This window comes from Notechis scutatus, chromosome Z (assembly GCF_049901735.1).
Source record: "Notechis scutatus isolate UNSWTSFEM ecotype Mainland chromosome Z, rNotScu1.2, whole genome shotgun sequence".
Taxonomy (NCBI): Eukaryota; Metazoa; Chordata; class Lepidosauria; order Squamata; family Elapidae; genus Notechis; species Notechis scutatus.
The window spans coordinates 9249475-9264382 of NC_142025.1; the positions used below are offsets into that span (position 1 = coordinate 9249475).

A 14908-nucleotide genomic window follows, 5' to 3' on the forward strand; every position below is an offset into this window, starting at 1 on the left:
TTTTTTAAAAAGGGGAATGGCTGTTTTAAGTTTTCTGCATTGCTTTAGTGGTTTCTGTCACTGTCCTTTTGGGGTGTACTTCCGTCACTTCCCTTTCCTCTAGTGATGGAGCATTCGCAACTTCTGAAGGCAAGCTATTCCATTGGTTGATTGGTCTCACCCTTAGGAAATTTCTCCTTAGTCCCAGGTTACTTCTCTCTTTGGTTAGTTTCCATCCATTGTTTCTTGTTGTGCCTTTTGGTGCTTTGGAAAATAGATTGACTCCTTCATTTTTGTAGGAGTCCCTCAAACTGCCTTGGACAGGGTGGGCCACTTTGTTGATCTAGTAAGGCCTTCACCAAATTGTAAGAATTTCGATAGGAAAGAATGTATGTCCAGTGCGGTGGCCTAGAGGGGGAGCTCTTGCCTCACAATCAGAAGGCTGTGAGTTCAATCCTAGGTAGAGACAGATATTTGGAATGGACTCTCCTGCTTGAGCAGGGGGTTGGGCCAGATGACCTCCAAGGTCCCTTCCAACTCTGTTATTCTATGATCTATGTAGCTCAAGGTCGTTGGTGGTCCCTGACTGTTGATCCCTTGCTGCTCTCTGAACTTGGTTGTTTGCTTGCAGATATTTCACAGCCCAACTAGGGAATAAATTAATATTTATTAATAATAATTAATAATATTAATTAATTAATATTGGGGATTTCTCTGTGTCTTCTGACACCTAATTGATGTCCATGGATATGCTCTGCAAGGTTTTTATGTCTGTCCTATATAGTGGCTATTAGTACACCGTATGTTGTAGAATGATGACTCTTGCTTTTGGTTCTTGGGCTAGTGGGTCTTTTGGTTTATCTAAGATGTTTTAGAAGGTTTTAGAGGTGATTTGTGTGCTACAGTGATGCTATATACTAGTCATTTGATTTTTTTTCTGAGATGTTTTTGAATATGGTAGTGTTATCATTTTCATAGCTTATGTTGGTTGTGCTATAATGAGTTCAGTGGTCAGATACGTTTTGGTTAAATTGCACAGGTTCCATTTTGTTGGAAGATGTTGTATAATTGGACTGTTTTTTTTAAAAAATGTTCTGGCTTGCTGCAGTGAGTTTGTGCCAGTCTTAATTCTCTTCTATTGGAATCACATTCACATAAGGGCATCAAAGCACCCAAATGGGATAAATTTGCATATAGACAAATCTCCACCAAAGCACAACTATTCTTGCTGTGCAAATGCTTATGACAATATGCCCTAAAATGCCCCCAAAAAACTGTGCAGCTGAATGGAAAATAGTTCCACAAAGTGACCAAAACATGATATGATTAACGGTCATGTATACTCACCACAGACAAAATAAATTCCAGCACACCGTAGATAACCTGAAGGAGCAACCGGAACAAACCACAACCCCAAAACAGACACAAATGTTGACAGCCACCATTGAGACTAAATCTCTAAGACAGTCTGAAAAGGGAAAACCAAACTCCAAACCAAACTTCTTAAACTAAGCTCCAAACTAAGCAAAGAGGCGCCTGAACCTGAATGTGTAGTCAAAATGCGCAACTGCTCAGTGTTTACCACATAAAAACCATATCCTTCAGAAAAGTCTCAATTGTAACATAGATCGTGCTAATCAGTTATAATTCTTTGCAGCTTTGGAAGCAGCATTTAAAAACCACAGGATTTTCTAGAAAATATATGGCAGGCAATCTTATCACAGACCAGAAGAACACAGAAACAGAACTACCTGAAATCAGAGGTCAGAGCAGATCTCAAAACCTAGAGAGACCAAACCATTACCATCTTCCTTGAAGACAAAGGCTGGGCCGTGATTAATACACAAAGACACCAAAGAATTGCTGGAGCACAAAAAAATAATAATAATTAACATCCCAGTAATCACCCAATACAATAACTGGGTAAACAATCAAGAGAACCCTCAATGCCTTAACAACACAAGAAGAACAATGGCAGATGAAAAGAAGTATGTTCTTCCCATGTTTCTACATATAAAAGTATACATTCTTCTTCATCAAATTATATTATTACCAGGGACTCCAACTTACAACATTAGCCAACAAAGTTACAAAAAAGCTTGAGCATCTTATAGACCATGGGTTTCCAACCTTTTGAATCTCAGGGACCACCAAACTCACAATTTTAAACCCTGCGGACCACTAATATGAATTTTAACTCATGGTGGCTTGCTGACATTGGTGAGAAAGTCGGTCCCATATTCTAGAGCTGCAATAGTCACAGAACTGGCCCTTTGGTCATCCCAGAGCAGCTGCTCCTCCACCCGGGTGCACCGGCCTGCCATGGACTGAAGGAGCTGCTCCAGGATGACCAAAGGGCCAGTCCTGTGACTACTGCAGCTCTGGAATATGGGACCAACTTTCCCCACCAACATCAGCAAGCCACCCTGGGGCGGATTTCCCTCCCCCGCCGTTGGTCTTACCTTCCAGTTCCAGCTCGCATGGCTCTACTCAAGGTAAAGTTTGCATTTGGCCGAAGGGTGAGGGCCAGCAGGTGGGCAGGCCATGTGGGCGGCACAGCCTTGTGTTCCCGCACAGCCTGGATTAATTGTTTTTTTTGGGGGGGGACATTTCTCTGCGGACCATCAAAATTTTCTCACAGACCAGCAGTGGTCCATGGCCCACCGGTTGGCAACCACTGTTATAGAGGGAAGTGAATACAATAGCCTATCAATTGCCCACTGTAATGCCTCCAGAAAATCAAAGACCTAAAAACAGAAGATGAAATTATAGTTTCTTCCAATATCATAGCATTCTTCACATCCATATATCCAGAATTAGCAAAAGAATACGTGACAGCAGTACTACAGCAACACACCTGACCTACCCAAATATACCATCAACTTTTGCCTCACTAACAATTTTTGGTTTGATGGACAAATGTACCAACAAATCAGAGGAACATCTATGGGATCACCATTCTCAGGATTCATAGCAGAGACTATAATGCAATGTCTTTTGGGAAAGGAATAAAATTCACAAGGGAAGAAGAATAAAAGAAAAGACTATTGTTCCTGAATATCTTCATCAGGAAATGAGATTATGGCAAATTAGAAATGCAAATCCACACACAAAAAAAATCCACACTAAGAAGTGTTCCATTGCCAAAGTAACATTTCAACTTCCCATAAGAACAACTGTGCAAGAACATTATTTGGATGAATGTCTATGGAGATGCTCAGTCATCCAGGTCATGGTTGTCCCAAAGATGCTTTTTCAAAAGGAAATTTGTTTTTCCTTGAAGATGTTTTGCTTCTCATCCAAGAAGCTTCTTCAGTTCTGATGAGAAGGAAACATCTTCAAGGAAAAGCAAAGACCAGTTGCCTTTTGAAAGAGCATCTTTGGGACATTATTCAGATGAGCACAAATACACTGCAACAATACAGAACAGCAGGACAAAAGAAACAGATTGCTTTATATAGGGTTATGTATACATATATCAGTGGTGGGATTCAATTTTTTTTACTACCGTTTCTGTGGGCATGGCTTGGTAGGCTTGGCTTGGTGGGCGTGGCTTAGTGGGCATGGCAGGGGAAGGATACTGTAAAATCTCCATTCTGTCCCCATTCCTGGGGGAAGGTTACTGCAAAATCCTCATTCCCTCCCCACCCCACTAACAGCTTTCCAGCTCTGTTCTCCTGGACAGGGCAACAAAAGAAGACCCAGCTGGGATTCAGGAGGCAGAGAATAGATGGGGCAGGGCCAGTCAGAGATGGTATTTGCCGGTTCTCCGAACTACTCAAAATATCCACTACCGGTTCTCCAGAACTATCCAGAACCTGCTGAATACCACCTCTGATGTATATATTATATACATCTTCCACAAAATGGAAGCCATTCAACTTGATCAAAAAATACCTGACCATTCAATCCACTATAGAACAACCAACACAAGCTATGAGAATGATAACACTATCATACATCAAAACATCTCAGAAATAACCAACAGACCAGTATAACATAAAGTATTACAAGCCCACATATATATGCCAAAACAGGTATGCCAAAACAGGCGGAACAGCAGCCCCCAGCGACGAGGCAGCAGCCCCCGACGGCGAGACGGCACCCTAGGAACCGAGACCGCCTAGCCGAGAACCGATGGAACCGAGACGGACGGAGCAGGCGACTCAGCGAAGCGGCGAGAGGAAACACACCAGACGGTCGTCATCGGCCACTCCTCGACCACCGACGCCTGGAAGGTATGCGTGGAGGTAGGCATCGAAGACCAACCCTGCGAAATGGAGGTGGACTCCGGGTCCTACCTCTCCATGGTCTCCTGGCGCACGATCAAGCGCCTGGTGCCTACCATCCGCCACCGCAAACTGGACGACCAAGAGCTGACCCTGAAGGACTACCAGGGAAACCGCATCCCTGTAGTTGGCATCGGACACTTCAACATCACCTTCAAGGGCCACACCGAAGTACTACCGCTCATGATCGTAGACAGAGACCGCCCCAGCCTACTCGGACTGCAATGGTTTTCCCCACTGGGAATCGAGGTGACGGGCGTCCACCACACCGACGAGGCAGACTGGGAAGCGGCGTTCGTGAGGGACTTCCAAGAGGTCTTCAATGACACCCTAGGCAAGTACCAAGGGGCCCCTATTTCCTTCAACATTAGCCCAAACGTCACCCCCATCTGCCTCAAACCGCGGTGAGTGCCATTTGTGCTCAAGCCCAAATTCGATGAGCAGCTAGACAAGCTCATCGCACAAGGGGTCTTGGAGCCAATTGACCATGCCCACTGGGAAACACCCATAGTCACCCCCATCAAACCGGATGGCTCAATAAGAATCTGCGGTGACTATAAGGCCAACCTCAACCATGCCCTGCAGCAAAGCGCCTACCCCGTCCCAGTAGTACAGCACCTCCAGCACTCACTGGGGGGAGGCCGGGTCTTTGCGAAGCTCGACCTGGCGCAAGCCTATCAGCAACTGCCGGTCGACGCCGAAACAGCCGAGGCACAAACGATTGTTACACACCGGGGGGCATTCCGATGCAACCGACTCCAGTTTGGAGTCAGCGTTGCACCAGGAATCTTCCAAAGCCTCATGGAAAGACTCCTCCAGGGGATAAAAGGAGTGGTGCCCTACTTTGATGACGTGCTGGTGGCAGCCGCCAACAAAAAACAATTGGAAACCCGACTAAGGGCAGTGCTGCAAAAGTTCAAAGACGCCGGCCTTAAAGTTAAAAAAGGGAAATGCTAGCTTTGCATCGAAAGGGTCGAATTCTTGGGGTACCTCCTAGACCGACACGGAATCCACCCCACCGGAAAGAAACTTAGAGCCATCAAGGAAGCCCCCACACCCACGAACAAGGCGGAACTGCAGGCGTTTTTGGGACTTATTAACTTTTACAATGTTTTCCTACCCCAAAAGGCGACCGCGGCGGAACCCTTGCATAGGCTGCTGGATAAAACAGCCACCTGGACTTGGGGGAAGCGGGAGGAAAACGCATTCCAACAGACCAAAAACCTGCTAACGTCAGACGCCGTCCTGATCCAGTACAGCGAGACCCTGCCGCTGACGGTTACATGCGACGCGTCACCCTTCGGCGTCGGGGCAGTCCTCAGTCACACCCTACCGGATGGGAAGGAAGCACCCATTGCCTTCTTCTCGAGAACGCTGTCCAAGCCGGAGAGGAATTACAGCCAGCTGGACAAAGAAGCCCTGGCAATCATCTCTGGAGTGAAAAGGTTCCACGAGTACCTTTACGGTAGGACCTTTTCAATCATCACGGACCACAAACCTCTACTTGGGATACTGGCAGGGAACAAGGCCACCCTGAACATCCTGTCACCCAGGATGACAAGGTGGTCCGAGTTCGTTGCCGCATATAACTACGAACTGACACACCGGCCCGGCAAGGACATTTCGCACGCAGACGCACTAAGCCGATCCCCCCTACCAGACCTGGACGACGACCCAGCGCCCACAACAACAACTCTGCAAATAGAGACTCTACCCAGCTCGCTCCTAACCGCGCCAGACATTGCCCGAGAAACAAATAAAGACAAATGGCTGGCGCGGGTATTGAGCTGGGTAGAAAGGGGGTGGCCGGAAAGCGACGGAAGCGAACAGTTCCGGAACCGGCAAACCGAACTGTTCACACAGAAGGGTTGCATACTTTGGGGGGACCGGGTTGTTATACCAGAGACTTTACAAAAAAAAGTACTAGCAATGCTGCACGAAGGGCACCCAGACATGGTCAAGATGAAAGCCCTGGCCAGAAGTTACGCTTGGTGGCCAGGGATGGACAAACAAATTGAGACATGGGTAGCCGGGTGCAAGAGGTGCCAAGAGACAAGGTCCACCACCCCCCCGCCGCCCCAGTCCTGGAATGGGAAACCCTCAGAGGCCCATGGTCGCGAATACATATAGACTTCGCCGGGCCAACCAAGGGACATACATTTCTCATCACCGTGGATGCTTACTCCAACTGGCTAGAAGTAAGCACCATGAGAACAACGATGACAGAAGCTGTCATAGATAAACTGAACAAACTTTTCGCGACACACGGGCTGCCAGATGTAATAGTGTCAGACAATGGCCCACAGTTCACGGCACTAGCCTTTGAAAAATACCTGGCCGAACGGGGAATCAGGCACGCGTTAACCTCGCCAGCTCACCCAGCGGCGAATGGACGGGCAGAACGGATGGTTCAATACACAAAAAAACCATCCAAAAAATAGAAACCGGCGACATACAAGAAAAAATAAATAGAATGCTACTCATACAACACATCACCCCCAACACAACTACAAACAAGAGCCCAGCAGAGCTACTCATGGGCAGAAAGCTAAGGTCCCCACTGGACCGGTTGCACCCTACGTACAACTCGGAAAAACCCCAGGCTCGTCCAGTAGACACTGGACATTTAACACCGGAGACATCGTCTACGCGAAAAACTTCACCGGAGACCCACTCTAGGTGCCGGCACAAATAACCCAAGTAACGGGCCCCCGGTCATACCGACTACAAATCATGGACGGACGGAGCTGGAAGCAGCACATCGACCAGTTACGGTCAAGACTAGCCGCTGACAGCACCAACACCCCGCAAACAAACACTAAGGAAGAAACCGGGAAGGGGGGGGAAAACCCAAATGCCGAAGAGGGAAGGCCTAAAACGCAGGCAGAACACCCCCACCCAGGACAAGCCAAAAACAAACATTTAACTAGCCATACTCACCAGCAGACCTCGAACCGTTGCAGACGGGAGCTTCACCTGGAAGGAGCAGCCAAGCCAGCTCAACCAGCCCGGAGAGACCAGGCGGGAGCAGCGGAGCCGACAACTCGACCGACCCGGGTAGACCGGGTGGGAGCTGCAGCAATGGGCCCGGCTCACCATTCCAGGTGGTTCCATCGAGAAGCTTGGGAGCGACGCAGAACCCGCCCGAACCGCCCGACGACAAGACACCTACTGAAACACGCAAGTCAACTAGGCAAGTAAGAAGCCCTGCCTACCTGCGCGACTACGTCACACGCTACGTCGGACGAAACCAAGAGGGGAGGGGTGTTCTATATTAGCATTCTCCAAACCTCGAAATCCGATTGGTCCGCACGGGCTGCAATTTGATTGGTCAACTGAGCGGCCGTGATTGATGCGCTAAGAACCTCCCGCGATTGGCCAAGCCGATCGCGGGAGATTCAAAGCCCTGTCATTGGCCGCCGAGCCGCCGGCTGGCTCTATAAGAAAGCCGCGCCGAGCGCAGGTCCTGTACCTAACTGTATATTCTACAATAAAGAGCTGAATGTGCACTTTGAGTCTCGCATCTCCATGCAGCCCGATCTACTCGGGACCGAGCTACCCGAACCCGAATCTCCCAGATCTAACAGTGCTCATCTGAATAATGTCCCAAAGATGCTCTTTCAAAAGGCAACTGGTCTTTGCTTTTCCTTGAAGATGCCACACAAAACATCTTAAGTAAACCAAAGGACCTGTCAGTCTTGGAAGCCATATTTCACTTAGAAGTACCAGCACTTCACCTAGTAGTCCAATAAATAAAAACAGCAGTCTTTAAAATACATTGTAAGGACTGTAACAGCCACTACATAGGATAAAACAAGCCAAGAGTAGCAGAGTGAATCCATGAACACCAACCAGCAGTCAGAAGACACAATAAAAACTCCTTAATCTCACAATACCTGAACAGGCTCAACCATAGTTTCAAGTGGGATACTGTGAACATCCTAGACCAGTGGTTGCCAACTGGTGGGCCGTGGCCCACTGGTGATCCACGAGAAAATTTTGATGGTCCACAGAGAAATGTCACCCCCAAAGCAGCCCCCAAAGCAATTAATGCAGGCTACGCAGGAACACAAGGCTGCACTGCTTGCATTGTGAACAACACGAGGAAGTGAGGGGAGGGGGGAAAGGGCGGAGTGGGGGAACTTGCCCCACTCGCCTCACGTGCCTGGCCTGGCCACCGGGCTGCTTCTTTCTGCTACTTTCTTCTTCTGCTTTTGGCTGCGTGCAAGGAAAGCAGCAAAAGTCTTTCTTTCTCTCCCCCAAACTCCACCAGAAATGAGTCTTTGGGACCCTGCAAGGCATCCTGCTCTAAAAAGCTGCACCGGCAAAGACTCATTTCTGGTGGAGTTTGGGGGAGAGAAAAAAAGACTTCTGCTGCTTTCCTTGTATGAAACCAAATCTCTCTCTCTCTCTCTCTCTCTCTCCCTCCCTCTCCCTCTCCCTCTCCCTCTCCCTCTCTCCCTCTCTCCCACCAATGTCAGCAAGCCACCGTCAGTCAAAATTCATATTAGTGGTCCGCGAGATTTAAAATTATGAGTGTGGTGATCCCTGAGGTCCAAAAGGTTGGTGACCCCTGTCCTAGACCAAGCCAAATCCAAAAATACTAGGATATTCCTGGAAGATTGGCCAACAATAGACACATAGAAATAAAAAATATAGATAGCATTCGAAAAAGACATTTAAAAAGTTGAGAAGGAAACCCAAAGATTAGAACTTATCTCCTGTAGCAGGTAAGCACTCAGATAAACTGGGATTAACATTGAAGAAAAATCACATCCCTGACAGGGAAGCTACTATTCTGTACGTAAAACAAACAAACCCCCACACTTGCAACCACTGATAATGTTCTCTAGTCAGGTAATGAAATGTCTGCAAGCAAACAACCAAGTTTGAAGAGGATTCAATAGGTTTTGAATTTGCCAAAATTCTTTATATTCTCCCTCACTCAAAAGATGCTCATCTAGTTCAAGATATGAACCTGTTTTGTATCTCTCGAGCCTATGACTTTTATTTAGAGGTCCTTTAATTAAAGGATTTAAACTAACAAGTGGATACTGATGTACTTTTCCTTATCTTTCAGATAAAAACCTGCTGGGGGGGGGGGCTGTATGATAAATCCTTATCTGAAAGATAAACGCATCCACATGGAAGGCTTTATCGCTTAATTAAAACCTAGTATAATGAGCAATGAAGTTAATTGATTATTGAAGAAAGCTCTTCAAAAATATTCTGCTTTACTGTAGGATGAGAATCTGTTAGCTGTACTGTACTGTATAATATAATGATGTAGATTATACCTATATTCTTTTGTGAAAATGAACTAATTAATTAAAAACAAGGCTACAACTTACTATTGTCTGATAAATTAATCTGATGGCATGGCACGATAATCAATAGGACCTAGAGATAGGATGGTCTGAATCCATTAACACAACCCAAGGAGTCTAGGACCTTCCTTTCTCTGTTACCATAGAAGGAATAACAACTAACTCTATAAATAGAGTTCACAACTAGGCAAAACTAGACTACAATTGCAGTTATTTAAAATCACAAATAATGCAATAATCGAAAACATGGATATGATTTTCCCATTGCGAGTTAACAGATCCCACCACAGGTGAGAATACATGCACCCTAGATATCCTCTATTTCACTGCTTTCCCATGGATCAGAAAAATGAAGTTGATTAATTAATATGCATCCTTAATTGCTTTTCTGAAACACTTACTTAGATCCCAAGTTTAATCCTCAATTAACCTCATTTGAAAAGATGGCAACAGAATTTGAGGTTCAGATGACTCCAAAAATTTGTTTGTGATCACATTAAATCAGGGTTTAAGTATGGCTATTAAATAAACCCACAATTAGCCACATTTGCATAATATACTAGGTCATAAACCATGCTGTACAAACACCAAAATCAGGTTAGAGCTTGTAATAGGTATGATTACCAGATTGTACACACTAGTGATGTGTGGCCTAGATATTCATCCCTTTCTTCAAACTTTATCTTATCCTCTAACTTGTCTCTAATCATGAGCTAAGATATTGATTTTACATGCACCCATCATTTCATCAGCTGTTTTTCTAAAGGGCTAAAATCAGTGTCTTTCAACCTTGGCAACTTTTAAGATATGCAGACTTAAAACTCTTGTGTTTTTAATTAAAAAAAAACTTTTTAGAATTGCTCCCCACCCAGTCACTTAGCCAGTATCTGACTATTGTGGGAGAAAGCCACACAGCTTAAAAGTTGCTAAGGTCGAAAAACACTGGGTGTTTTTATGTGACTGTTTAGATATAACATAGTTTTGTCTACTATGTAAAGCAGCTTTTGTGGCCGATCAAAGTTTTCTTTATCATTCAGTGTGTGTGTGTTATGTGAATCCAGTTCACGGTTGGTTATTCAGCAACCAATGAGCCATTTTCAAGCTTGAAGAACAATTTATTTAGGCTTTCTCATTAGAGTAAAAGCCGCGTAGCGACAGACAGAACTCCAAAATATTTTCCCTCTGCTCCATTGGCAGAAAAGAAAAAGGGAAAAAAAACCTTCTCCAGCGGCTTCCTTCTAGTGCCTAGCCTCAGGCGCATGCGCCTCGCAATCCAGTTTTTTTTAAAAAATAAAATCAATAAAATAAACTCACTTGACCATAAAGTAAAGGGCAAGAGCGGCCCGTTTTACTCGGCTTATGCTAGAAGGCGTGGCGTCCCCTCTTCCCACCTCCCACTTTTCCCACCCTCATCTTGTCTCCAATGCTGCAGATTGGCCGAGCCGGCGACTCCACCGTCTTCCGCTCCGCTACGGAAACAAGCGGTCTTCCAATATCCCAGATTACAACGCGGCGCTAAAAGCGCCGCTCTTCGTCCGGCTCCTCCGCGTTCCCCTCAGCCAGCTGGACGCCATGTTGTTCTAGCTTTCCCGCTCCGCGGCGGGTGGTCTGTGCTGGACGTGAGGAGCTCCCGGCGTCGGGAGAGGCAGGAGGGTTGCGGGCTTTTCGCGCCGCCGCGACCTGGCGAGATCCGACGCCATGGCAGCAGCCTTGGGAGGAGGAGGAGGAGCAGGAGCAGGTGCGGTATATCCCCTTCCCCGTCCTCCCGAGGCCAAGCGGGGAAAAGGGAGGGAGGGTTGGCGGCGGACCCGCGGGGAAGCCTCAAGGCCCCAGATTGGGTGCTGGACGCCCTCGGGGAGAGTGAGGAGAGAAGCAGCGGCTGGTCTCGTGGGTTGCAGGAGGAGGAGATGGCGCTGTTTGCGCCGCCTGCGTGCGGCGTTTGCTGGCTGGGCAAGACAGGCACCTCAGGCTTGTCTGAGAGGCCACCCGACTAAGGGGTTTTCAGGGGGTTTGGGACACCTTTCAGGGGAAGAAGAAGCGGAGGGCCCGATCATGGGGGACGTTCCTAGCTCAAGGTTGACATGACGGGGCCCTTGGTGCTCCCTGAGCTTGGATGTTTTCTTGCAGACCTTTCCTTGCCCAGACTAGGTAACCTCATCGATGCTAATAAGGGCTTTCTTGGGGGGGTGGAAAGGAAAAATGTGATGTCCCCAGTTTGATCTGGCAGTTCTCTAAAGGCTTAGGATTGCTGCGAGTGGGGCGGCGAGATCTTTGGGGTGGGGGGTTATAAAAGGAAGATAGAGGCACAGGATATATTAGGGCCCGTTTATTTCCCATTTCCTTCCATTTGCACTTGTTCTTGGGTGGGGTTTGCTTTCTTCCGTCCCGTTCTGATGCTTCTATGAGATACATTTAGATGGGATTGTTGACACCCGTGTGTCTTCCCATTGCTGCAAAGGGCCTTGATTAGTAAAGGAGTGTAAATGATGAACCTAGCCTTACTGCAGACGTTCTGTAGAATAGAGTACAGAATATAGTATAGAATAGAATATAGAATAGAATAGAATTCTTTATTGGCCAAGTGTGACTGGACACACAAGGAATCTGTCTTTGGTGCATAAGCTCTCAGTGTACATAAGAAAAAATAAAATTAAAATACATTCATCAAGAATCATAAGATACAATACTAATAAGCAGTCAAATCATACTAGAGAACAATAAGCAATATAAATTGTAAAGATACAAGCAACAAGATTATAGTCATAAGTTGGAAGAGATAGGGAATAGGAAGGATGAGAAGAATAATAGTAATACAGTCTTACTAAATAGTTTGAAAGTGTTATGGGAATTAGTTTAGCAGGGTGATGGCATTCCCAAATGACATTAATGTCTTCTGCTTTGAAAAAGTATATAAGTTGAACTTATTATGCTTATTGCTTTTTCAGCCTATTTATGTCTGCCCTATCTCAGTCTTGGCTTGGTTCTGGATATGTTCCTTACCTGACTGTATCCTTGCCTTGTGTCTTAAATAGTTGATACCATGTATAAAACTTATTATATATTAAGTTTGAATTTCTCATATGCTTTCTTGGATGTTTCTCTTCTGCCTAGTTTTATAAGTCACAATTTCTTTATGTTTGGTCCCAGAGCCTGCAATTCAGTGTTTTTGTAATGTTACCAAGGTTTAAATAACTTCCTAGTTGTGTGATTTCATTACTTACAGTATATATGAAAATTCCAAACTTTTGTGTTATAATAAAAGTGAAAGATAAATTCAAATTAATCATTTTTGTATCTACAGGTAGTCCTCAACTTACAACAGTTCATTTAGTGACCGTTCAAAGTTACAACAGCTCTGAAAATAGCGACTTAAGAACACTTCACATTTAGCATGTGATTTACATTCAGATGCTTGACAACTGAATCACATTTATGACAATTGCAGTGTCCCGGAGTCATGTGATTCCCTTTTGCAAATTTCTGACAAGCAAAGTGAATGGGAAAGCCAGATTCACTTAACAGCTGTGTTATTAATTTAAGAACTGCAGTGATTCACTTAATACATGGGGTGAGAAAAGTCATAAAATGGGGCAAAACTCACTTAATAAATTTTTCATATAGCAACTTAAATTTTGGGCTCAATTGTTGTAAGTTGATGACTATATTTACAAGTAAAGCTGATCATGTGGGAAGAGCCACAAGATACAATGGTTGAAGTCTTTGGTCTGATTCTCAGTTCAAATTTGCTGCAAAGTTTGTTTACTCATTTTGGATTGCCTCTAAATTTGTGGGCATACCCTTCTTTTCAGTGCATTGTTAATAATAAAGCATATAGGATAGTGATATGTTGCTGATCTGAGCATATACAGAATCAGTGCAATACCTGTAAATTGAATGAAAACAAAACATTTCTTTGTGAAACGCGGCATCTTGCAGGGAAAATATGCTTTTACTACAAAGCTTTGTTTTACAATTTGCTACTTATTGACATTATAGTCTAAGGTCACAGTTTTTGTGACAGTGTCTTGTTTTACTTGGATTTATGTATCCAAATTGATAGGCTATTTTCTTTGCTTAACCCTTACATCCCAGTTAAACAATTTGGGATTTTGGAGTGACAAAAGTACATTTATTTTTTGGAAAGGAACCTTCCCCCACACCTTTATACCTCTTCTCCACAAACTTTCATGGCATTTTTTTGTTTCCCATTATGAATGAAAAGAAAGAAGAGGATTGGTTCTGAAGAGGGCTGTCCTATAGCAAAGATTTTTATTCAAGGCTTTATTGTAGTTATAACTTATTTATGTCCCAATACAATATATACAGGTTGTTAACTGTTTGCTGACTCTTAACTTGCTTGTGCTTTGCTGGCATGAGGTGACACTCTGCCATGAATTATGGAGAAAGGGGAGGAAGGGGGCATGTGTGGGAGACCGAAAAAAGGTGCTGTACTGTTTCGAGAAGCTCTTCAAGGTCGCCAAGCTGGAAGGAGGGAGAAGCATACCAGAACTTGAACTGTCTGTTAGGAAAACAGCTTGCAAGATTTTAATTGGTTACCTTGGAGTGGGAAATGAAAGACGAGGGGGAAGCAAGAAAAAGTATAAGGTAAAGATTTTGACGTGCAAATCTCAGTTCTGGCTATGTATGACCTACAATACATTTGATCTGTAATAAAAATATACCTTTCTCAGCAGCTGGTCAAGGATTGTTTTCTACTTAGAAGTTAAAGTTTGTGGCAGTTCTAAAATTACCAGTATAAATTAGAAACAAATTTAATAACATTAAGTTGCATACTAAAATAGTCACAATATTTAAAAAAATATAAGTAACTATACTACCTAGATTAGAGTGACATTTTAGTAGCTAAGATTTAAGGGAGGAAGATAAGGTGCTATGCTATCTACTCATAGCTAGGCTGCTTGGACTGTTGAGTTTTACATCTTCCTTTTTAGGATTTAAAATATAATTACTACCTATATAATTATTCTATAAGTGCCTCCATTTATATAATAGAATACTTTATTTGTCCAAGAATGATTAGACACACAAGGAATTTGTTTAGGTGCAAAGCTGTCAGTATACATGCAAAACAACAGTTGTAATAATCATAATGATACCAATTATCATTGGAGGAGGTAGTAGAGCAGATGAGACAGATAGTAATAATACAGCCATACCACAGGGAAGTATAGTTAGGCAGCACATATGTTCACAATTTGTATTCTAAATAGATAAGATACCTAAGATAACTACTTTTGTAAGAATATTGATATCATAATATCTAGTGTTCTTGCAATTATATATTATTCAAGG

At 44.4% G+C, this 14908-nt stretch overlaps 2 protein-coding genes across 10 annotated transcripts in view; one reads left to right on the forward strand and one right to left on the reverse strand.

The window, feature by feature from the left end:
• Window positions 1-10984, reverse strand: part of CNPY1 (canopy FGF signaling regulator 1) — a 79494-nt gene extending 68510 nt beyond the window's left edge. Inside the window, exon 1 of one of the 2 annotated variants that reach the window (XM_087946826.1) lies at window positions 10910-10984. In XM_087946826.1, the coding sequence (XP_087802952.1) occupies window positions 10910-10917 (8 nt within the window). In that variant the 5' untranslated portion in view covers window positions 10918-10984. The remainder of the gene's footprint in view (window positions 1-10909) is intronic. The other variant, XM_087946824.1, reaches the window with a different exon arrangement.
• A 111-nt stretch (window positions 10985-11095) lies between these two features.
• The window catches only part of RBM33 (RNA binding motif protein 33), a 112284-nt gene continuing 108471 nt past the window's right edge, over window positions 11096-14908 (forward strand). For 5 of the 8 annotated variants that reach the window (XM_026680937.2, XM_087946820.1, XM_087946818.1 and 2 more), the window contains exon 1: window positions 11097-11333. In XM_026680937.2, the coding sequence (XP_026536722.1) occupies window positions 11294-11333 (40 nt within the window). In that variant the 5' untranslated portion in view covers window positions 11097-11293. Of the gene's footprint in view, window positions 11334-14908 lie in introns of all 8 variants that reach the window. The other 3 variants (XM_087946819.1, XM_087946822.1, XM_087946823.1) reach the window with 1 other exon arrangement.